We start from the raw sequence: 20245 nt of genomic DNA on the forward strand, positions 1-20245 counted from the left end.
CCGTGTGCTGAAGGGAGCAGTTAGGCGGGCGTAAACGGAGGAGCTGAAGGTCAGCAGAGTGTATTTGATAGGTAGATCATTCCCCAGCTCCAACACTAGCTGGTTGTCCATGAGCACTCGGATGGAAACTGACTGCTACTGTGTGTGTGTATTTTGGGTCGCAACCAGAATACACACCTCCGCTGTGAAGCTATACACGTGTCTGTGCGACTGATTGCACATACGTGTGAGGATAAGTTTATGCCAGAACCTGTGTGTCAGTGTGTTGCAAATGCGTTTGTGTCAGTGGCACAGTGTGTATCGATGTGATGTGCTGTCTGGCTCGGGGCCTGCGGGGATGATTGGATGATTGCGACCTGCTCCATACCTCTCAGTGCGGCTCAGTGCAAAGCATTATCAGTAACAAAGTGTGCGTACATGCTGACAAAAAGAGGAGCCCTCAACACAGACAGGGCAGTTGTGTCTAAACTCACCCTCGACACACAGGTGAGAAACTGAGGTTGGCCTCGCTGTAACTCAGGTTTCAGAGACAGGAATGCCACGCTTGATTTCACTCAATTAGACGTGAGATTGAGGGTGAATATGGATAAAGAGTTGAAGTCATCAAGTGTTCCTCCTCGAGATCACATCCACAATGGCCTTAAATAAATTTATTCTGCGTCCATTGTTATGGGGGAATATTTAATTTAAAGCTTAAAGTCCAAGGATGTTAGACATTTATCGGTGGCACCTGCAGTGTGCAAAAACACATGTGACACATTTCACATATGTTAATCTAAATCAGCTGCAGTGTCTCACTTGGCTGGCGTGCACATTTGCCTGCTTCAAATTAAGAGCAGGCTGTCACACAACCCTCCGCCATCATTGTCATTTTTCAAACTTCAATCAATCAATTCTTGGCCCTGGAGAGAGCGACATGTGGAAAGTCACAGACTTCAGCTTGAATGTTTTTTTAAGAAATTTTCTTGCACAAGCACGAAAATTTAACACCTGCAACTTCAGTCCATAAGTGTGAACGATAATTTGTAGTGAGGCATTTGGTAAGAAATAACTGATTTGTGGATGTTGTGCATGATACCTGTAGGACTGGAAATTGAACCTAAATACTATTTTGGTTGACTCTGAAATGTGTGTATAGTTTCAACAGAACGCCGATTCGGACTAAGTGGATACATGCAGCAATAGTTTGATTTTCAATTGAATTATCTTGGTGTGTTAGTTGAGCTACGGATAGTCCAATTTCAGCCGGACTAAGCTGTTTACATGCATTTAAAAGTCCGTTCGGACTAAGCCAGTAATTTGATTTTCTCAAGCTGCATGTAAACATACTGAGTGGCATCATAGCCCCTTTGCGTTGTCTGTCAGAAGCTGCCATAAATTGACTTTTTTATCCAGTTTCAGGCCTTTTTTTTATTTGTGATAAACTGAATGAAGAATTTTAGTCTTAGTCTTAGGACATCTGGATCTTAAGTTATTAGAGAAACAAGCTGAGCAAACTTTAGCAGCAGCTCGCCTTCAGCCCCTGCTGTGCCAAACAGCATCAGAAAACACAGAGTTTTAACATGAAACGGCTTTATTCTGTGTTTTTACCAGTTTAAATAATTTGGTGCATTTGTTTTGGAGAGGAAGAGACCTCTGCAAAAAATTTGGCTTAGGTTAAAAAACCTCCTGAACGCTAAAGGAATCCTAACAGAGAGAAACTCACTGTAATGATGGCATTACTTTTGTAATTGTTTTGATTGAGAGACCTGTAACAACAGAATATTACATATTTGTAAGTATTGTTTGGTATGTGGACTAAAACAGTACTAAGTCCTAGATATGGATAAAAACAAAAAGAAATATGATCTAACATCTCTCTTGGGCTTATCAGAGTGACATTTTAAAAAATAAAGCAAAATGCACCAGTTGTAAAGTATGATTCATGCTCTAGTTTCATGAAAATCAATCAACCACGTGTGAGATATCGCATGTGATGGATGGAGGAACAGATGAGTGAAATAAAACAGAAGCAAACTGATCCATCGTCCCGTTTAAGATTTGATCGTAGGGATAAAAATACTCAGAGTGACATGTGACCGGGTTATTTATTCCAGCAGGCCACTTGTAGCAGGTCTGTCTTAAGTGAGAGCATATAGAGATGATAAGATTAAAGTTCACATACATCTACACACTTATGCATTTTCACCCTCACACATTATCTCCACAACTGGCTCTCATCGAGGGGAAGTAGACTCTTGAATGTGGGGCCAGGTTGGCACTTGTGGGCCCTTGACTTGTCTCTCTTTAGATAATTTGGCAGCCTCTCTTGCCCTCTTTTATCCCCCTCTCTTTCTTGCTCTGTGTCTCTGCCCGGCTCTGTGTGATAGTCCCTCATGTTAAAACAGATTTAGTAGCTGGCAGAATACTCGCCCTGTGTGTGCCAGCAACGCTAATAGCAGTCCTGTGACGGCTGAGCCTGACTCATTGGGTTACATATTTACCCAACATTAGCCGCTGCTTTAGCTGTGTTGCTCCTGCAGGGTCCACATTTTTATACGTCTTTTCATTGTTTAAAAGTTCAAGTGCTGATGAAGGCAGGACTTTGCCCAGGCCTGTATGAACTATATATATATGTGTGTGTGTGTGTGTGTGTGATTGAGGGAGTGAGCCAGACTGAGTGTGACACATCCTATTATCTATTAGGTGTGTTTGTCATAACACACCGCGCCTGAGGCCCATCACAAGTGTGATTGGCTATGTGTGTGTGCATGTTTTTACTGTTGCGTAGAAGCAAGTGGGGAACCAAGAGAGGGACAGAGGAAATGAGAAGGGCAAGAGGGGAAGAGTGTGTGTGTGATGTGGGTGATGTGTGTGTAAGTGTTAGAGTGAAGGAAGTGACGTAGTTAAGTAGTAGTGAAAGAGAGCTCTGTTTTTAGAAAATCTGCACACAGTAGTGGGAGGGCGAGCTAAAGGGCGAGGGGCGAGAAAAGGTGGGGAGGGAGCGAAGCAAAGAAGAAATGGAGATGAAGGCTGGTGAGGATGTGTGTGTTTAGGTGTGTGTGGAAGGACAGAGCCGGTCCCGTTAGTGGAGGCAGCGACACTTAGAGCGGTATGGAGAGAAAAAGATTCTGCAGGAAGACAAGAGGATGTTTGTGTCAGAGGAAGAGAGGGATTCATGGAAAAGTGTGTGTTGGTGTGAGTGAGCGCAGAGTGTAACAAGAGGAGAAGTTATTCTGTCAGAGGGAGAGGGGAGGAAAAGGTGGAATTTGAGAAGAAGCTGAGTGAAAAAAGGAAAAAAAGGAATGGAGACACACCAGCTTGAAGCAGTCATTTCAGAGAAAGACACACTCCTCTTCCCGTCTTCTCCTCTCTCAAGTCTTTGATTTTGGTGATTCTGAAAGCATTCCCTCTCGTCTTTCTGTCCTCCTCTTCAGAGTAAATATTTGCAAAGAATCACTAACAGTGTGAGCCTCTGCAACAGCAAGTGAGGCGAGATCACAAGCATGTGGATTTAAGATGCGTGTAAGTAGGAGGTCATCACCACAGAGCCTAATAAGATCAATTGCAGCACAATGAGAGAGTAATTTCCAATGGAAAATATCCTGGCAGCAACTGTTGCTGTTTGAAAGCACTGTTTAATGTCCAAAACACAAAAGAGAAAAGCTTTGTGTCGGTGAAAATGAGAAAGAGTTTTTTTCCTAGTGCTGGAACGAATGATTATTATCTTTCTTCTGGTAAAAGCCTAAAGGGGATCATGTATTTGGTTGTGTGTGTGTGTGTGTGTGTGTGTGTGTGTGAGTGTGTGTACCCGTCTGTCTGCTGCTAATTTGGCAAACTACTGGACCAATCGGCCTAATATTCTGTGTGCACATTGATGACTGTATGTTCAAGGACCTCTTGTGGTTGCAGGGAATAATAATTGTTGAGAAGACTGTTTTATTGGCTGTTTCATATCGTCACTGACTGCTGAATCTTCACTCCTCTTAATGGGCAGGTAGTGTCTTGGCCAAGAAGAAGAAGAAACCGTACTGTCTTTTGTAGGCTTTATTTTGGTCTTTGTCATGGCTCAAAAACTGACATCCATAAAAAGTCTGGTCTCATTGCAAAAGGGGGCATCCACAGATCAGTTCTATTCCATGATATGTTATGATCTACTAAAGTTAGGCATGATAGGAGAGGAATAAATCTATGTTTTGTTGTTGTTATCACCCTGCAGCGTTCTGGCTGCCATGGCTGCGACATGGTTTCATTTCCTATTACGTATGACCACACCAGGAGTTTAAGAAGCAGTGTTTTGCCTGCCTGATTTGACAGACTTGCAGATTTTGTTGATTTGGTCTTTTTCCCTTGATGTTTTTGCTTCTACCATACATAAGTGGGCTGCGTAGTTAAATTGTGTATTTTTTTGTCTGTTTTTATTGTGTTTATTGCTTTTATATCCTGCTGGTTGTGCTGTAACCTACAGAAAAAGTTAATACTGTTAAAAGTCGAGTTATGAACAACTTGGATGAAAGATTTCTTGCTATATTTTAGTTATAAAAATACATTGATCCTCATAGTTGCATTGCATCTATATTTTACATACAGTGTCTGTTAGCAGGAAAACTCGATCTGCTTAATGCAACACACTGCAGCTCCATCACAAATAGATGAGGTCTGTATTTTGATAGGCTTCAATGTGCTGCAGTGTATCTGCTAAAATTGTCTAGAGTGGCTGCAGTTTCCTCGGGTGGCCACATAGCAGCTAGAACACGACCATCTGGTGGAGATATGCCTTCTACTTAGAGCCTTTTTCTAGTTTTCACCAATAAATGTGACGATGACTTTTAGAAGGATTAACTAATTAATTGTTTAACCTGTGAAATGACAAAAAAGGACTAAAGAGCCCTCTTAAAGTGTTTCATTTTGACCGACCAACAGCCCAAAAATATTCAGTTTACATCGATATATGACAGAAAAGCAACAAATTCTCAAGCACACTATTTTGGTATGAAAAATACCTACTACGATTGATCGATTATCAGAATAGTTGGGGATTCTTTTCTGTCAGTCAAATAATTGTTTAACAGACCAAATGTTTCCGTGCTAATACAATCCATCCTCAGCATGAGAACCAGATAAATCTGTGAGCGCATGCTTTATTTGCTCTGGCAGATGTGTCTTTGCCCCCCGCCGTTCAGACAGATTTCCAGCTGACCTGGCCAGGTCAGGCCGATCACAACTGTTTATCCAATATGGGGCAGGTTTCAGAACGATGACTGGCAACTTGCAGAGCCTTCCCGCTTTCCACAAATTACGTGATGATGTCATTTATGGCTGGCGCACCCTCATACTAAGGTCACTAGAGCGAGCATAAACCTAGCTTAGTCAAAAGGAGCGCAGTTGAGGCATTTTCAAAAACAACCAAGATGGCTGCCGCTGATGTAAAATTTTCTATTTAAAGAACCATTTTCATATTCTCATGGCAAAAACGGCAACACCCGTTCACAAACATGTTGATGCTTCAACCATCACAGCTCATCTCTGCGCTCTGTGGTCTGTTTACATTTGTCCGTTGCTCAGTGCTACTTCACGTTTCATTGCTCTGATTGGTTGGAGATCTGCCGAGCTGTGTCCAGAGGCATTTTGATCTGCAGCCGTCGATAGCGCCCATTGGAAATCAAAAATAATCTGAGAGGTTTCAGACTAGTTTGCATTTGCAGTTTGGTCTGGCAACATCAGTCTGGTCCACCCAAATACACACTGGTGGAGATTTGTTCGGGGCTGAAAAAAGTTCTTTTACAACCCTTGTAGTAAAGATACAAATATAACACTGCCCTTCATAATTTGTCAGGTCTCCATCAGGAAACCAAACATCAATTTAAGTTTGGTAAGTGCACTATAACCAGCCCCATGGTAACTGGTTATTTTCTAAATTGATTTAAACACAAATAAATGCAGGGTAAAGCATTCACATACCAAAGAACCTCTGACTTCATTGTTCCCACCACAGAAATAACACCATAAAAAAACACGTAATACTTGAAACACACACAAAAATGTCAGTGATCTCGCTCCTGTAGCTGAAACCTGAGGAGTTTGTGTTGTGCCAACTCTGCACGCTAACGTGGCTTCAGGCTGCGGCGGCGAGAATCAGATGATCTAATCACACTCTGTCATTACACAGGCGTTGTTACACAGGAAATATATTATTACGACTATCAGTGCGGAGCCACACTCGTCAGCTTAATGACTGTGCGCAGACCCTGCCACGCTTACTGCTGTTCTCACGAAGTGACAAACAGGCCCAGATGTTTTTGTTTGTAGAGCTTGAACACACACACACACACGCAAACACTTCAGTCAGACTGATCTGTAATTTCTTTGCTTTAGTAGTTTTACAAGCACTACCTGCTTCTCTACAAAGACCAGGTACGTCTGCTTGTTAAAGTCTGTTTATATCAGCTCCTGTGTGCCATGAGTTTCCTTCTTTCATCTTCTTTTTCATCCATCTCTGCCTGTTCTCTCACTCACTTCCCACCACACCTTTAATTTCTCACTCTTTTTTATTGATGCAATCTTTTTTATAAATAATAGGTCGGCGTTTTGCGGAATATTTGCTTCCTTGAGTTAGATTAGATAGTTGATACCACTCTAATGTCTGAATGGTAAATATGATGGTTAACTCAGCTTAGCATAAAGACCAGAAACAGCAGAAACTGGCTCTGTCAGAAAGTCACAAAATCCCCAACCAACGCCCCTGAAGCTTACTTATTAGCAGATTATATCTTGTTTGTTCAATCCAAACACGAACTGAAGTGTAAAACTGACTACAGGAAATAATCTGGCACATAAACGCCTGTAAAATCACAATTGCAGGGACAATTAAAAGTATCTATTTCTCTATCTATCAATTAGTCGTTATTACACGTCAGTTTTCAGTCTTTTTGCGACGCTCAGCTAACCTACTGCTGACTGCAGCCTTACATGAAACAGACAGATGTAAGATCAGTATCTCGTCTGACACTGCATACAAAAGGAATAGGTGTATTTCCCAAAATGTCGAACTAGTCCCCTATCTACGAAAGCCTCATTTAGATTAAAAATCTCCGTTGTTTATGTCCAGGCCAAGAGAGTGAGCGATAACACTGAGTTACAGATAAGGACCTAGGGTTTGGTGATATGAGGTTATATATCAGGGGTGTCAAAGTCATTTTAGTTCACGGGCCACTTAGTCACAGTCTGATTTGATCGCAGGTGGGCCGGACCAGTAAAAAATAATAAACAACTTCAAGTTTTTCCCTTTCCTTTTTGTTTAAAGAAGTACTTTTTAGAAATGCAAATTAATTTACAAGGCAGATGACAAACAGCCTGTGGGGTCTTCAGAAGAATACATGCAATTTAACTCTCAGTTTTTCCACAGACTACTACTCACTGTCATTACATGTGCATTTTTCTATACATTTCCACTCCTGTGTCATAATCCTGACATCACCAAACCAACTAAAGTGAAAGAAAAGAAGTTCAACTTGCTCCTGAAACCCGGCACCTCTCAGCCTTCTCAAGCGCATCACTATTGGCTGTGCAAGGTCATCCAGAGGGTCAGATTGGACCCTTTAGCGGGCCGGGTCTAGCCCCTGGGTCTTAATGTTTGACACCGCTGGGCAGCAGAGATGTGCTCACTGGTAGAGGTTCAGCAATACTGTTTCTACCATGGGAGCTATTCGGGGCAAAGCAGGGCTGCATGAGCTCGCAAATCCAGCTGCTTGCAAGGTGACGTGATTTGGGCAGACATGGAGAAGAGTGAAGTTAGAAATACAGAAACCTGTAAAGCTTGTAATTATTGTTCTCAGGAATCTTTAAGCTTCCATTTTAAAAGAATTTTAGTTTAGCATTGTCACCTCACAGCAAGAGGGTTCCTGATTCGGGAGCTCTTCTGTGTGGAATTTGCATGTTCTCCCCGTTTCAGTGTGGGTTTTCTCTGGGTACTCCAGCTTCCTCCCACAGTCCAAAGACATGCAGGTTAATTGGTGACTCTAAATTGTCCATAGGTGTGAATGTGAGTGTGAATGGTTGTCTGTCTCTATGTGTCAGCCCTGTGATAGTCTGGTGACCTGTCCAGGATGTACCCTGCCTCTCGCCCAATGTCAGCTGGGATAGGCTCCAGCTCCCCTGTGACCCCCAACAGGATAAGTGGTTAAGGAAAATGAATGAATGAATGTTTTATGTCCTTTGCTGTAGACTCAAGTGTTGTCTCATGTGAGGTTGTTGTTTTTTTGTTAGTATGAAAGTACCACATGTCATGACCCGGGTCATGGGCCATGCAAAATGAGAGACACACACAACTAGAAAGTGCACAAATTCATTGTTAAGAAAAGATAATTGCGAAAACATAATTAAGTTTGAGGTGTGTAAATCTGTGTTTCAGTGTGTCAGCAGGTGAATGGGTGAGTGAGTGATGTATGCAGGGTGTATGGTGTAGAACACAAACTGAAAACCAGGCCGAAGCCAAATAAACAAGAACGTGGTGCTGGATGAGGGGAAGAGAGCGGACTGATTGCACAGCCAGGCTTAAGTAAGCAGCCACTGGGAGACTGGCCAGGTGTTCGCGGTCGCACGTAGTCAGCTCCGCCCAACAGGACCTGCAAGACACAGCGACAGACACACACAAAGTCATCATAGAAGAAGAAATAATCAAATGTGATGAATTACCATTTCCTAATTGAATTTCCAGACTGTATCATGATATATTGTTACTGGAATATTGATCACATGTACCGTGATGAAGGATTTTGGCCATATTGCACCTATAAAGAACATAGACACAAGATATGCCACAAAATAACAGCATTTCTAAAACAAACAAAATACAAAAGATTTTATCCTAAAAACAACTAAAGCATTGGCAGGCAGAGGACAGAGCACACAGTTTCTGGGCAATGATTTAAATTCACAGAAAGGGTCCAAATTTTGCAACTTCAGATCCAGTTGCAGAAGGTTCCCGGCAGAGGAAGCAGCATTACTGTCTACAGTAAAAACTCTTTTACATAGTTCAGTGCAGACATTGAGAAGTGCTAATAAAAATGAGCCCTGGGAACAAAGATCATAGCTGTCCACACTTCCAACCTCTCTCACACCCATGTGTTGTTATGAAAATATGTATTAAATCAAAAGTTATCACTCTGTTGGTTTGTTGAAATAAGATGTGGGTTTGTAGAGCCGCTACACAGAAAGTGGAACATGGAAGGGTTGTCATTTCCACTGCCTCGGAGCAGAGTTCTGGTTTCACTTATTGATCATGTGGTTACTGTGTTTATCTAGTGTTTTCTTCTCCTTTGCTTGTCTTTCCTTTTCTTAGAAAACTTCACTTGTTTTGTGGCTCAAACTTAGATTTCTCCTGAGAATAACACTGATGTTTCTCGCTGTTCGTCTGGCGCAGCACGGGGCCTCCTTCACTTGTTGATAGATGAGCTATGTTTTCTCCAGAGGACTCCTGGCAGCCTTGACCTCAAGGCTGAGAGCTGGGTGGTGCCCTGCAAAGCACCGACACACGGCCTCGGTCACAAGATTAGCCTGGGAATGTTAATCGCTGAGAGCAAACACACGTATACCAACATATGTCGTGGATTTGTGTGCATGCATACAGTGATCAGCTCTGGCGTGTGGAGTGTGTTGATTTATGGCCGCGGGGGCCAACGGTCAGTTGTTTTGTCTGTGTAAAGTCGCAGTAATGCCGAAGGAATGACCGGCCAGCCTTAACCTGTATGTAGCACTGAGGAGATACGGCCAGCTGTGCAGGCAGAGACTTGCATGGAGAATGACGACGTGTCACCTGGGCTTTCCCTGCAGAAACACACATGTGGTGAAAGGTTCCCGCTTTTCCTCGTAATCTGTTCCTGCTCAAAACTCATTAGTCTTGTCTGGGTCGCTGTTTGTCTTTCACGTAAGAGTGTTATGTGTGACCAGGATTGACTTGTATGTGTTTTTTTAAATGTGTGTGTGGCAATTGAGTGTGTGTGTGTGTGTGTGTGTGTGTGTGTGTGTGTGTGTGTGTGTGTGTGTGTGAAGAAAGTGAACAAAGCTTTTAGCCCTAAGGCAGCAACCCCCTCCTTCTCCTTCACATGCTCCTATATATTGCAGGCAGACCTTTCTTCTCGTGCCCTCTCTCTGGTAGTAAAACACATCTGTAACTTTCACAGCTCCTGTACAAAAACACTGACTGTCTGTCTTTCAGCTGCATTTACTTTTCTTTCACCTGCTCTCTGCTGCAATCCATCTTTCACTCTGTCCCCCTGTCAGCCTGACGCTCAGTAGCAGACAGTTTTTATGTCTTTCACTTCAGGCTTCTTGTGTGTTTACTTACGGATCATGAAGCCTGTCAGTGGCCTTGAAAATATATTATGTAATTTTTCCACATTAGAATGTCTAAAAACGACTAGATCAATATTATATTGATTTGTTAAGTTGTGGACTTACATTATCCCAAACGTTTCCAACAATATTCAAACCCAGGGAAATCTGTTATTTTAATCAAGGAAACAGTCCGTGTCATTTGGTCTCCTCTCAGTGGCGTCATATCCCCTTCGCCTTGTCTGCCCGAAGCTGTCATCCAGTTTTAAGCCACATTTTTACGATACACGTTTTAGATCTTGCTCTTATTTAACTATAGGTTTTGAAGCGTTAGTCATCGGACATCTGGATCTTAAGTTATCAGAGAAACAAGCTGAGCAAGCTTTAGCAGCAGCTCATCTTAATCCCCTGCCATGCAAAACAGCATTAGAGAAACCCTGCTGTTTAACATGAAACTGCTTTATTCAATGTTTTTATTCATTTAAATCCACTGGTCCATTTGTTTTAGAGAGGAAGAGAAAAAACCTGCTGAACAAAGAACACTAAAGGAATCCTAACTGGGAGAAACTGACTGCAATGACAGCATCGCTTCGTCTTTTGTTAACGTTTTGACTTAAGGACCTCAGAGGCCTGTACGATGAAGCAGGATTTGAAGTTAGCGAGGTAACTTCAGGGTTAAATCAGGGTTTTCAGCACTGCAAAGCTGGTTCTTGTTTTCCCAGGGTAAATCACTGTGGCAACTAATGCTGAACAGCTAACCTGCTTAACCAGGTTAACTTCAGGGTATCGGATCACAGCCTGTCAACAGACTGACCTGTGATCAATCAGATCACTGAGGAAAAAAGCATCCAAGGACAAAAGTGCGGAGTGACAGGTAAAAAAGGGGAGCCTATATGCTGTTGAACTGGTTGATAACCAGCTTCGTAGTACGGTTATCCAGACGGCCAATGTGACGGGTTAGTCAAACCAGATAACTAGAAGATATCCTGGGTGAGCTGAACTGACTTTGTAGAACAAGCCTCCTGTGTCAGAAAGTTGTTCAGGTTGTGTTTTAGCAATGAGTTGTGGTAACAGTGACTGAGAAGTGATCGGAGTTAAAGAAAAATCCCAATGGTATGCAACACAGGTTTTAGTTTACTAGTTTTAACCATCCTTCTTATCGGCAACCTGAGTAGAAATCACTACTAAAACACAAGCAGTCAGACAGACAAACCAGATTTCAGACAAACCCCCAAGTAAGATAAACTAAAACTGAGGCACACTTCCCAAACTGTCTCATTGTAAACATCCAGCACAGTTGGCAGACTGACTTCTTAATTCATCTCAGACCAGTTTCACTGTGCAATAAAGTACTTTTACTAATGTTTTGTTTATGCTCATCTTCTGTTTTACTTCTAAAGCGGTTTAGTTCAGTCTGGCCAAACTGTTGTGTTGTTTACATCTCGTCTGATTGTCTGACCACTCCGGTTTCTTGCCCCGTTGGACTTTATTGTAGTGACGCAGTGCTCCCAGACCTCAGTCATTACTTCAGTGCATAATGTTATCATAACTGATTGATTGCCATGTGGAGTGTAAATGATAACCAGAGCTACAAAAACAAGACCAAAGTTGGAAGAGACTTTACTTTTCCTTTAATAACCTTTATTGAGGTGTTGTTCTTGACAAATGATACCTGCAGAATGGGAAGAAATTTTGTTTCTTTGTTTGTAATCATTTATTTATTTACTCTGTAAACAGGGCTGCATATTGTCCTACATCTCTCAATACCAGTGTCGGTATGATACCTGAGTTTCGATACCAAAAGAATACTTTTTCTGTACTTCACTTTGAGAAATATGAAAATGTTTTACGACAAAAATCACGTTTTTAATTTAACAAACGAAGCTGAAGTTCTCAAATGTTCAACATTGTCTAAACACAAGCAGCTGTATGAAATAAAATTGTCAAAAAATTGGCAAAATTTGGATCTAAATCTGGAACCAAGAAAGAATAAGTAAACAGGATGATGAATATAAACCAGATGGGCGATGCCTGCTTCCAGCATTTTACAGTTTTTAGGTATTCTGTGCCGTTTGTTCCTGAGCCTTGGTGTTGAAAAGACAGAAAGAATGACAACTTTGGTGTTGTGGTGACATAGTTGTGAAGATGCATTCCACTTAGGGACCTTTGTTGCACATCTGTCTTCTCTCATTTCCTGTCTGTATCTCTGGTGACATTGTGAAGAAATACAGACGAAAGGCCAAAAGATAATCAGAACAAACAACTGTCACAGTAAATCAGAGACCAAAGAGATATTTAAAATTCTTAGGAGTCCTTCAGCGTTATCTAAGCCTGTTCAAAATGCTTTTAGTTAATACACAGCTTAACTGTCCATCTGTAGACGTTGTCACCAGCATGTCCTTATTTTTAAGGCAATTCTTAACTTTCTGTCTTATTATCTTTTTAAGTTTATCCATCTGAAAAATGCTGGAGCCTCACCTTCAACACTCTGTGACATATATTTATCAGACTTACTCTTGCTATCTGTCTCCAACATTCGTCTTACAGTGGGAAAAGGTATGCTGCCCCTGCAGCTTGGAATCTACTGCAGACTGATTTGGGTCCAGAGGGATAGAGAAACAAGCTCTTAGTGTGTTTCAATGGTAGATTAAGGGAATTGGAAAAAGGTGCTTTGGGTTGCAGATGCTTTGACTATTTGCCTCAGTGTGATCCAAGATATGATGATCTGATTTGTTGTTATGCTGTAAATCTGATTTTTTTTTTCTGTAATTGTTACATGTTGTATGTCTGCAGAGTTGCTTTAATGTGCTGCTTTCCCTCTTGTGAAGGAGATTTTTAGTCTTAATGAGGCTTTTCCTGGTTAATTAAAAGAGCAGTGCGTAAGATTTAGTGGCATCTAGTGGTGAGGATTGCAGTTTGCAACCAGCTGAAACTCCTCCCATCTGCAAAGCGTGAGCTCCCAGTTAGAATTCCTTCTGTGTTTAATATTCAGGATGTTTTAACCATGAGCTGAAACATCTGCAGAGGTCTCTTCCTCTCCAAAACAAATGGACCTGATAATTAAAACAGATAAAAACACATTCATGCTACAAATCAATGTTTGGCTTGTTGCACACAGGCTGCTAGCCCAGCACAAATGTGTGCTGACCTTTTTGTCTTTGATAACGTCCGGCCCAGAGGGTCAAGATGTTCTTACTGTGAGTCAAATTATTTGCAGAGGTCTCTTCCTCTCCAAAACAAACAAAGCCAATGATTTAAACCAGTATAAACACTTAAAAAAGAAGTCTGGGGGTGGCACAGTGGTGCAGTGGTTAGCATTGTTGCCTCACAGCAAGAGGGTTCCTGTTTCAAACTAAGTGGGGGAGCCCCCCTGTGCAGAGTTTGCATGTTCTCCCTGTGTCAGCGTGGGTTTTCTTTGGGTACTCCAGCTTCCTCCCACAGTCCAAACACATGCAGGTTAACTGGTGACTCTAAATTGTCCATAGGTGTGAATGTGAGTGTGAATGGTTGTTTGTCTCTATGTGTCAGCCCTGCGATAGTCTGGTGACCTGTCCAGGGTGTACCCTGCCTCTCGCCCGATGTCAGCTGGGATAGGCTCCAGCCCCCCGTGACCCTCATCAGGATAAGTGGTTACGGAAAATGAATGAATGAATGAATGTAGTTTTGCTTTAAAAATCAGTGGTTTTCCAATGCTGTTCAGCTCGCCACAGAGGTGCATCTAACTACAGTGGCCGACGCAAAAACATGAATCACCCTGTCTAGAGCCAGTGTTTGGTTAGTCCATTCTGGGTTACTGTAGAAACATGGTGGTGCAACATGGCGGACTCTGTGGACAAGGACAAGGTCCTTATTTAGAAAAGAACTGCTCATTCTAAGGTGACAAAAGAACAAGGATTCTTATTTTCAGGTCATTTTACACTAAAGAAAACATACTTATTTTATTGCATTACATTTCTGCCAATATGTCCCCCTAAATCCCTTACACTGGAGCTTAAAGTGTTAAATAGAAATAAAAAACTAAGAATAATCCGACACAAGTCAAGTGACATTTTAAAACACTTGTAAAAGCATTTTGTGAATGTTGCTACATGACTGAATGGCTTTGACTTTGTTTGGGGTGTACTTGTGGTTTGAGTGTTTTGATTTCATCCACAGGCCCAGACTCATCCTCGCTGCCTTTCCTTTACCACACACCACCTTTCTCTCCTCCGTCAACCTCTCTCTTTAAGTATTTCACTTCTGTAAAAGCCATTGCTCTCTCTCCTCTCCCCTCCTCGGCCCATTCAATAACCACCACTCTCTCTTTCCCCCCTCCTCCTGTCACCACTCCTTCTGTTCTCGCTCCCCTTCTTATGGGGAGATCCCCTCACCCTGCACTCATAGTAAATGAGGGAACACCAGAGAATACCAGCCTTTACAATAACATACAAATTCTCCTCCACAACCATGAAACACCAGTTTTTACTCTCGTTTTACGTCCCCTACCTCCGCCCTCTATTCAGTCCATTAGCCTCCTGATGTTTTTACACACCCTAAACTCTCTTTAGGGAGGAGAATCCACTCGCCCTGTAGCGCTCATACAATCACCAACGCATGACTGCACACACTTGACTTTTACTTACATTCTCTCCTTTCATTTCACATTCCCCTTTTTGTCTTTTATGAAAGCTCTATCTTTCTTTTTTCTTTTTTTACTGCACTGTAGCATCCCCCACACTGTCCTTGCGTGTATGTGTGTGTGTGTCGTTGTTTATGGTCATTCAGGCACAGATACACAGAAACTATCCAGTTTTAAATGGGGCCCAGCATGTTTATGTCCAGCAGGAATATTTACAACCATTACCGACCGTATTTCACACACACATCCGGGGAGATTTACACGGTTACTTGAAAACATCAGGTCACATACGTGCGCTGACCCACCCCCCACCGTCCTCCCACACACACACACACACACACACACACACACACACACACACACACACATATGTATTCAGTGGTTCAGACACACTCTCATAAGAGGCTGAAACCAGACTACAGCATATTGCTCATAAATAACACAGAAATAAGTCTGTTTCAGCGGTGTGAAACTGTGGCGGAGTGTACCACATAAAGTTTCATGAGCTGGTTTCACACTCCGCTAGAACAGAAACAACAGATGATCCTTATGAGTGCCTTGTGACTTGACGGCGACATACATTCCTTCACTGAAACACAGTGAAACTGTGAAATTCAGCATGGCCGGTGTCAATGAGTGCATGCTTTGACGGTTTATCCATGAGAGTCTTTTAGTTACACTTTGTCGCAGAGGCTGGTTCACATGGGAACTGTTGATCTGTGTGTGTGTGTGTGTGTGTGTGTGTGTGTGTGTGTGCGTGTAAACTTGAATGCTCCCTCGCTCTTGTCTCCCCAGATGAGTGACTAGGAACTTTCCAGCTGTTTGTGACAGCTGTGTGAGCGCAGAGAGATCCACACAGAAACACAAAAGACAAGAGGAACGAATCAAAGAAAGAGACGAGTGGAAGACAAGATGATTGTAGAGCTGACAGAGATTAGAGTTGCAAGGAAATCTGAGAGCTCTGTGTGCGGCATGCAAGTGTGTGTGTGTGTGTGTCTGTCTGTGTGTGTTTGAGCCAGCTGTACATGAGAGGGCTGTAAACTCAGTGGGTTTTTTGACCAGGCAGGATGGTTGTGGCTTCCCACAGTAATGATACCTGAGTGTTTGTGAATGTGTGCAGTGGTGGAAGAAGTGCGCAGATCCCTTACTTAAGTGAAAGTGCATCAATGTGAAAATACTGCACTGCATTCAAGATGTTACTTAAATAAAATACAGAAGTATAATCAGCAAAATGTACCTAAAGGAATAGTCTTAACACTTTGGGAAAATGCTGAGATGCCACTCTCATATCTATCTGTTGAATGTAGAGTTGATGCTAAGCAAAGCTAACCAGCTGCCAGCAGAAGCTTCATATTGTATATTACATTATTAATAGTAACTGTGGCTGTCCAAGAAGTGCAGTAAACGTCTACAGCTGGTTAGCAGGCAGCTGTGTGAGGCTGTACCAAGCACCCAGGAACAGTGCCGGGCTTTGAGGCCAATTTGACATAGTGGCCAAATTGTGGAATTACATATTCCTTCAGTTCGCCACATGACGCTATTCGGCCTGAAGAGACTCTTTCCCATAGGCTTACATTGTGAAGGAGACATCTGTAAATCAGTGGATACATTTTTTGAGCATCACAACCCCTGCGAAGTGAGTCCTTTCACTATTGGGATTTGATCCTTCCAGTCCAACAGTCTCCAGTGCACCTGCTCCATGGGCTCATGGATATGCAAAATTAGGGTTATTTTACACCTTGAGGTCAAACTTTTTGGCTACATGCACTGCTGAGCAACTTTTATAGAAACAAATGCAGCAAACTCTTAAACACTGTGTCCAGTTATCTTTAGACATACATGGGCTTTGGTAGGGAGGTGCTTAGAGCCACATGCTAACACCACAATGCTCACAGAGACAATGGTAACATGCTGGTGTATAGACCAGACTGGTACATGTGGGTACTTTGCATAATGCCACGACTGTACCCCTATTTGAGGGACAGGAGACTGAAGATCGGATACATGTCAGTGCAGTTGACAAGTGTTTGGTGAAACATTTATTTGTAGACATGTCAAATAGTTGGACATGGTAAATTGACTTGCAGTTGTGCATCACCTTTCTAATCTTCTGACCATTCAAAGTGCTTTTACACTGCAATCTGTCTATAGCCAACTGTTTGATGTCGAATGAGATTGAGACAGTTTAATGCTGCTATACTGACTGTTTGAGCTGTGACAGTATGGGTTTTCTTTTCAGGGCTTAACAGTAATGATTGCCCGATTGCCTTGGGCAAGTAAAATGCCACATCAGGCTAGTAAATCCTAGCAACCTACTTGCCCAATCAGGCATGTGGTAAAAAAATAATTACATTTTTGATGGAGGTAGCGAAGGAGTGAATCATCTTGCTTCCTTCTCATCTCTGTTGAGAGTTGAGAGAAAATGGCGGCAGATAAAGACAAAATTTACGAGCTGAAGTCCAAGCTAGCCCTTCAGTTTATCCTGGAAACAGGAGTGTAGTTTGGTGCCTTTAGAGGATGTTGGGGAAACTCCAACTATATATTATGCAGTTTGCCACAAGTTTCAGAGAAAGTCGCATAAAACAATGTTTTTTTTCAAAGACATATCGGAGTTTCCCGAAAATGGCACTGGAGTGCCACAACAAAAGCAGACAGCATCTCGCTTGCATGGCAGCTAGGAGGGCTGTCAACAACCACTCCTCCACATGACAATTAACTTTAGTTTTTGTTGTTATTTGACAACCACTACTTACTACAACATTCTGTATATGCACAAGAAAGAATCAACTTTTGGGAAGTAGATTTCTGACCCACTTGCCCACCTGGACAAGTGAAAAAAACATAAACACTGAAGCCTGTATTTGTTGAGATATTTCAGTCTGGACCAACACGGCTTGGAGTAGAAGTAAGTTAGCATAACATGGAAACACTCAAGAACAGTACAGTTTTTTCAAAGTTGTACTGAAGTACAGTACCTGAGCGCATGTTTCTTATCACAGCTGTGTCCATGTCTGTGTGTCCCCGAGGATGGGGGCAAAGCTCAGTGAGTTATGATCAGTACAGGATAAACCAGCAGAGTCGTGTCTGCCTGATTTTTCAGCTGTAGTTTAAGTGCAGGTATGCTGAAACTCTTTCCACTCCACGGCTCCATAAGGACTCTGCTTGAACGAGCACAAGCTGGACATGTGCTTATACACACACATGCACATACGCACACACACACACACATGCACTTCACATTCTGTGGCCATGCACTGAAAACCACGGTGGATTTATGTGAGCAGCCGCGTCCAAAAAATCTATTATTTCCATATGGTTGTAATACACCCGCTGACTGCCAAGAGCAGCATGGAGACTACGTGTGTGTGTGTGTGTGTGTGTGTGTTGCTATTGCGTGTTTGCACTTACCTCTACAATCTCGAATTAATTCTCCCCTCTCTTTATTAGCTGAGTTTTCTCACAACAGTCCACTCCACCCTTGCCTCTCCAGAGACTGGGAGAGAAACAACCGCTGGTTTAATAGCCGGGTGATTTCATATTAGTTGAATGTGTGGCACTGCATTCTAAACCCTCTGTCTAACCGTGTTTCTGTCCCCCAGGTGTGTGGAGCGGGTGCATTGGACTCCAGAGCAGAGCAGTGTGCAGCCTTTAACACCCAGGAGTTCATGGGTCGCCTTTACGACTGGGAGCCTTTCACTGAGGGTGAGGACTGAGTTAACACACACACACACATGGTAGTTTAGGGTTTAGCTGCACAGTGCTTCCATGTGATAATAGGCTTATTGCTGGAATTAAATGCTAGGAGAAGGGAAAGGGGGTGAAACACGTCAGTAAAAGTGTGATTAAGTGAGTTAAATGTTGCTCTGGTGTGAGTGTTTGTTGGCAGGCCTTACACTGCATGCCCAACCCACCACAATCCCTCCTCTGATTGGCCTGCAGTGCATGTAGCGTCGAGGGTGGTGAGAGTCAAGAGAAAAAGAGAATGACTGGAACTCAAACTGCTTTTATTCTTTGCAAAAAACACTCCCTCTTCTCGTTTTCCTCTCATTTGTCCAACATCTCCCTGCTTCTCTCCTGCCAAGCTTCTCCTCCCAGCTTTGACTAAGCACACAGATTCCTACTGAGTGAGATAAAGAAAGAGGGAAAGACAGAGAAGGGGAGGTGAGAGGTGATGGGACGCAAGTGTTTTGTCACATGACCGTTGGGAACGAAGGGAGGCAACGTGGCTTGTGTGTCTTTGTTCCACCGTACTGTACGTGTGAGTGCGTTCCATGTGTTTGTTTACTTTCCTGTTAAGCGTACAATAGTTCAGCGCAGGGGAGATTGGCTCTATTTATCTTTGTTTTCCAATGCTGGAGGGAGGAGGGAGATGAATAAAGAGAGAGAAAACACTAAACAGATATTTGAGGAATTTGAGAGAAGAGGAAGAGTGGACGGAGGAAGTATTACCAACATGGGGGTTTTGGAAGTGAGAGAATGTAGAGAGGAGCACAGCTGCAAGATGATATCAACAGTATTTGTCATTAGACTTAGACGTATGTGTACAAGTCTTTGTGTATTTAAAGTCTGAGCTTAATGGCATGTGTACTTGCACTGTAGATGAATGGCTTAATGGATCCGAAATGGTATGTGGAGAAATGTTTGTGCATGTATGTTTATCTGTCTGTCTATCCAGTTGTGATTACTGTATCAGCTGGCTGAAATTCCTCAACACACACACTGTGAGAGTGTAGAGCCAGACACACAAGATCAGCAACACCAACCACATATAGTAGTTGGATTTATTCTGTCTTAATACACACATAGCACTTTGTCAAAGTATAGACAATACACCAAACTAAAAACACAGTAGAGCATGAAACACAAATTAAATGTCATGACGAATGACTGGCTTGCACTTGGTGACAAACCTCCCCTCTGCTCCGTGGGGCATTTTGTATCTTTCAGCTAATTGTTAGGGTTTTACAGCTCACAGTTTTACTGTTGTTGCTGTCACCAGTCTCATTGACCTTGTTTCCAGATGCAGAAAACAGCTGTTTTAGGTGTAAAAGCTCAGATAAACTCGCTGCATACCTGATGGACAAATTTAGCGAGTAGCTGGTGAAGATTGTTGGACATTTAGCTGCTAAAGAACCAGATATTTCTTCATGGTGAGCAACAGAGCTAAAAGGGGAGTGAATATTGGACTCAGATTCTTCGGTTGATATCAGGAGCATTATAAACTCTGACTTATCAAGCTCACTGTTAAGAAGCAGAGAAATAATTTAATTAAAGCCTGAATTCCTTCTTAATGTGCAACATGTTAGTCTGGAAGTT

At 42.5% G+C, this 20245-nt stretch overlaps 1 protein-coding gene across 1 annotated transcript in view; it reads left to right on the plus strand.

Annotated features, from left to right (window-relative positions):
• adamtsl4 (ADAMTS-like 4) overlaps positions 1-20245 on the plus strand; it is a 53755-nt gene that overhangs the window by 10912 nt on the left and 22598 nt on the right. Inside the window, exon 5 of the mRNA XM_049583988.1 lies at positions 18529-18631. Within this exon, the coding sequence (XP_049439945.1) occupies positions 18529-18631 (103 nt within the window). The remainder of the gene's footprint in view (positions 1-18528; positions 18632-20245) is intronic.

This window comes from Epinephelus fuscoguttatus, linkage group LG8 (genome assembly GCF_011397635.1).
Source record: "Epinephelus fuscoguttatus linkage group LG8, E.fuscoguttatus.final_Chr_v1".
NCBI classification, from domain to species: domain Eukaryota; kingdom Metazoa; phylum Chordata; class Actinopteri; order Perciformes; family Serranidae; genus Epinephelus; species Epinephelus fuscoguttatus.